Genomic DNA, 5,000 nt, shown 5'->3' on the forward strand with positions numbered 1-5,000 from the left:
CGCATAAGTCAACTCCCATGTGTGTGTGTGCGTGTGCGTGTGTGCGCTTATTGTTGTTTTTGTGTGTGTGAGTGTGTGAGTGTGTGTGTGTGTGTGTGTGTGTGTGTGCGCGCGCGCGCGCGCGTGCATGTTTATGTACATTAATTGGTGGCTTTCAATACATTCGTGAGTCACTGTTGCATGTGTACATGTGTCACTGTGTGTGTGTGTGTGCGCGCGCGCATACTAATGTATAAATAAGAGGCACTACAAACTGGTGCCAGTTTGGCCAATGATTTGAGCTTCCGTGTTCGAAACTTGAAGTCATGAAAGTTGTTTTTGATGTCAACTTACTTCCCACTGTTCGTACAGACGCTCCACATCCGCATCAGTGTAGTCACGCACATCCTTCTTCTTCCATTTGTTCGCTTCTGCACCCCCTTTGTCTTCCTTCTTTCCCGCACTATTCGAGAACTGCAAGAGAAAACAGATGAAAAGTAGACAAACCCCACGGGACACCATGTTGCTTTTTTTGTCGTACTATTTCTACTCTTCCTCAAAGAAGAGGTGCAATGCTGTCTGCAGTGCGACGTGGTGCGATGTGTTTGGTCAACCACACAGGACAAACATCCGGTTATTAATTTCACTTCATTTTAGTTCTGAAAAAAGAAGAAGAAGAAGAATCTTTAGTATTTCTTCAAGTCTGTTGGTTCGAAAATAGACCAAGAAATGAAACTTTTTTTTTTTCATCTGAGAAGCAAACCGCCTAAGGAACGCTACTCTTAACAATCATTTCTGAGTGACATCCCTTTATTGCAATGTATTGAGGGCATTGGTGAACTATTTCGTCAGTTTGTTTACCCTGGAGATTGAAAGTGTTCAGCTTACAAATTCGGAATGGAGGAAGAAGGGAAACAGCATGCAACAGCATCCTTGCAAGCTTTGGAGCGACTTAATTTAAATTCCAGAAATTTGCCATCCTCAGAGAGCAATTCGCAGTGTAAGTTTCTCGATTTCTGCGGCATTGTGAGTACTGCGGAAGTCATCGTTAGTCTCATGATAAGTTAATTAATAAATTCTTGGTTAAGTCCTACATAAAGCATATTGAATTATATGTGTTTATGAGGGTAGGGCGACGTATTAATTTATGTGCTTATGTGTGTTAGTGTGTGCGTGCGCGTGTGTGTGTTATGTGTGTGTGTGTGTGCGCGCGCGCGCGTGTTCGTGTGAGTTTGTGTTATTCTATTTGCCTTATTTTGTAAAGCACCGACACACACACACACACACACACACACACACACACACACATATGTATATATATATATATATATATATATATATATATATAAACGAAGTAGCTGGGCATCTATCCCCGATTGATACAAAGCTTGGTGCTTGGCAGAGATCCTAACGAGAATGTCACATTGAACGACGTCAGTGTCAGTGATCTTACATCTGGTAATTTGGTAGGAATTTGTTGGTGATTTTTTTTTATTTTTAAAAAAAAAAAAAAGAAAGAAAAAAAAAGTGAGAGCTGCATGGTAATTTTGGTGGGGGGATATGGGAAATATGGAGTCAGGTGGTGCATTGTGTTGAGAGTGACCTGTGTGTTTTTGTTTTTAATGAAATTATGATTTTATTATGGTACTGTTAAAAAAAAAAGTCTGTATATTTTATTTCTTATTTATTATCTTATAGAATTGTACTCACATCTTCATAATTGAATGTGATATAATGGCTGGCGCACTGTTGTACCAGTGTGCTTTGATGTGTATGTGTGTGGAGGGGAATAGTAGTAGTAGCAGTAGCAGTAGTTGTAGTTGTAAAACTAGTATTAGTAGTAGTTGTAGAACTGTAGTTGAAGTAATAGTTGTATTTGTTGTTGTTCAATGTTGTACATCTTCCATTTTTCTTGTTGTTATAGACTCACAATAAGTTTTCAACACATTTTTAGACAGTTTGCATTGAGTACTTGATAACTCATCATGATACTTGCAAATCTCAGTTCAAGTTTCTTTAGTGAAGGGTTTCCAGATCAGATTAAGCGTGTTGGGTTACGCTGCTGGTCAGGCATCTGCTTGGCAGATGTGGTGTAGCGTATATGGTTTTGTCCGAATGCAGTGACGCCTCCTTGAGCTACTGAAACTGAAACTGAAACTTCCAGATCAGATCATATATGATTTAGAAATAATCAATACCTTATAAAGTGACAAAACACACAGTTGCAACCAGGCTTTCCATAGCAGCAGGGTATAATAATCAACCCTTTTCTTGTGATGAAGATAAATTAATCATCGCAGTGGAGTAACTGAATAACTTTTTGAGAGGAAGAAATGCGGAGATTTGTTATTATGTGTATTGTTTCCTGTTAAACGCTTAGAGCTTAATATATGGGGAGTTTGCAGCATATGAATACAATATATCTCTTCTTCTTCTTCTTCTTCTATTTTGATCAGTCCACACACATGGACACTTCCATGGAAACTGAAACATTAGATAGAAATGAGAATGTCATATTTGACCAGCATCTTTATAAAGTCTTTGATTTCATTGTTGTATTAGTCATTTTTCTTTAACTTTTTTGTTGTTGTTGTTGTTGTTGATTTTTGAATGCGGCAGTGAAAGACAAAGTCCACACGGCTCTGGACCATCTGCGAGAGATCAAGGCAAGGCTGGAGGGGTGTGGTGATGACTTTGTTCCGCTGAGTGTGGCCGAAAAGCCACTGGTGGCTCTGAAGCAGCTGCTGCTGATGCACATACCTGCCTCCATCACCGACACGGCACGAAGCCAGTTTTCACAGCTCATCCAGCAGGCGCTGTCAGGTTAGAAATGATTCACTGACAGCCCCAAAGTCTCTGGCCTTTCATGCCCTGCTCACATGGTGACCTCAGTTTCGATACCCCGCCACTTATGTACTTGGGGTGAGTCCTGTCAATGTCTTCAGTGTCGGCAGATTCATGGGGGGGCTGTTGTTTGAGGGACGTGGTGGCGGTCTCCACTCTGGGAGGAACGCTCACTCAGTCTGGCTCTGCGACAAAGCCATTATTGTCATTAGAAGGGGCATAGTAGGCGGTGTCCTATGTACGTTGAATCAGAGCAGGCACCACTGAACACCACTGAAGTGACTCAGCAGCAGTGCAGGGTCCCCTCTGGTGTGTGGCCTCCTGGCAACCAAACATCAGTGGTTCCCTGTGGACTGCCGACGCTGGAACTGTGATGGACAAACCCGGGTGTGGCCGTGTATGGGGGAATCTAAATGAGCGGCATAGGAGTAATGCCACTGAAACAGTGCAGATGATGGGGCAGCAAAAAAAAAAAAAAAAAAATCATTACATTTTTTTGTGTGGGGTGGGGATTGGGGGGGGGGGTGGGGGGGGGCATGGTGGATACATATATACCATTACCTTCTCTGGAACATGTTATCATCCACATAATATTCCATTCATCTGACTCCGTCTCTGCCTTTCGCTCTTCACTAAAAAAAACTTCTCTTTTTTTTTTCTTTTTTTTTTCTTACCTCTGTTAAACACTCTTAGTTTTCTTCTGTCTGTATCCTGCTTCTTCAACCCCACCCTATGCCTTTCTTCTTCTTCTCTTCTTCTTCTGCGTTCGTGGGCTGCAACTCCCACGTTCACTCGTATGCACACGAGTGGGCCTTTACGTGTATGACCGTTTTTACCCCGCCATGTAGGCAGCCATACTCCGTTTTCGGGAGTGTGCATGCTGGGTATGTTCTTGTTTCCATAACCCACCGAACGCTGACATGGATTACAGGATCTTCTGCTTGCATATACACACAAAGGTGGTTCAGGCACTAGCAGGTCTGCACATATGTTGACCTGGGAGATCGGAAAAATCTCCACCCTTTACCCACCAGGCGCCGTCACCGTGATTCGAACCCGGGACCCTCAGATTGACAGTCCAACGCTTTAACCACTCGGCTATTGCGCCCGTCCCTATGCCTTTCAACTCACTTAGCACCTGTCATGAATGAGAGAAGTGTCTTGGTGGAGGGGGGACCTAAGGGGTGGGGGTGGGAGGTAGAAAGGGGGAGGAAACTGTTGTGACTAGAAGAGACCCAACACAACACAATGCAATGGAACGCAGTGTCATGCAACACTGTACAGTGCAGTGAATTACCATGCAGCACAGCACAGCACAGCACAGCACAGCACAGCACAGCACAGCACAGCACAGCACACAACACAACACATAATACAATGGAATGTTATACAGTACGGTGCCATGCAACACAGTACAATGCAGTAGAACACTTCAAAACTTTTTTCCTTTTTTTTTTCTTTTTTTTTTTTTTTCAAATCATAACACTCCACTGAGGCTTTGCGACGGAACTGAATTTTTAGAATTTTCAGACTTTTGATCCAGTTTTTTTTTACCAATGACAATGTTTTGAGGCCCCCATTTCAGCAAGGCGTTGTGTCCTTGAGGGGGGAAAAAAAACCACTTTGTTCCGATTTTTTTCTCACCCCACCCAGATGTGCATGCATGGGTGGTCGGTTTTGGCTGGTGAAGGGTAAAACGGAGAGCAGAGCGGACTGGGCCCTACCTTACCATGCCAAACCCTAGACACAATGGGCGGGATTTCACAGCCCCATAAAAGGCTGTGAGTCCTTTGATATATATATATATATATATATTTTGATTAACTGTGGACGAGCGCAATATCCGAGTGGTTAAAGCGTTGGACTTTCAATCACAGGGTCCCGGGTTCGAATCTTAGAAATTGCACCTGGTGGGTAAAGGGTGGAGATTTTTTCTGATCTCCAAGGTCAACATAATGTGCAGACCCACTTAGTGCCTGGACCCCCTTCGTGTGAAGAAGATCAAACGCGCACGTTAAAGATCCTGAAATCCATATCAGCGTTCGGTAGGTTGCGGAAACAAGAACATTCCCAGCATGCACACCCCCTGAAAATGGAGTATGACTGCCTGAATGGTGGGGTAAAAGCGGTCATACACGTAAAAGCCCACTTGTGTACATACGAGTGAACGTGGGAGG

General features: G+C 43.3%; 2 protein-coding genes across 2 annotated transcripts in view; one reads left to right on the top strand and one right to left on the bottom strand.

The window, feature by feature from the left end:
• LOC143278054 (LRP chaperone MESD-like) overlaps window positions 1–567 on the bottom strand; it is a 6,041-nt gene extending 5,474 nt beyond the window's left edge. The window contains exon 1 of the mRNA XM_076583070.1: window positions 334–567. Within this exon, the coding sequence (XP_076439185.1) occupies window positions 334–501 (168 nt within the window). The 5' untranslated portion in view covers window positions 502–567. The remainder of the gene's footprint in view (window positions 1–333) is intronic.
• A 242-nt stretch (window positions 568–809) lies between these two features.
• Window positions 810–5,000, top strand: part of LOC143277875 (uncharacterized) — a 31,796-nt gene continuing 27,605 nt past the window's right edge. The window contains exons 1-2 of the mRNA XM_076582822.1: window positions 810–979; window positions 2,599–2,802. Of these exons, the coding sequence (XP_076438937.1) occupies window positions 877–979; window positions 2,599–2,802 (307 nt within the window). The 5' untranslated portion in view covers window positions 810–876. The remainder of the gene's footprint in view (window positions 980–2,598; window positions 2,803–5,000) is intronic.

This window comes from Babylonia areolata, chromosome 35 (genome assembly GCF_041734735.1).
Source record: "Babylonia areolata isolate BAREFJ2019XMU chromosome 35, ASM4173473v1, whole genome shotgun sequence".
In the NCBI taxonomy this organism is placed as follows: Eukaryota; Metazoa; Mollusca; class Gastropoda; order Neogastropoda; family Buccinidae; genus Babylonia; species Babylonia areolata.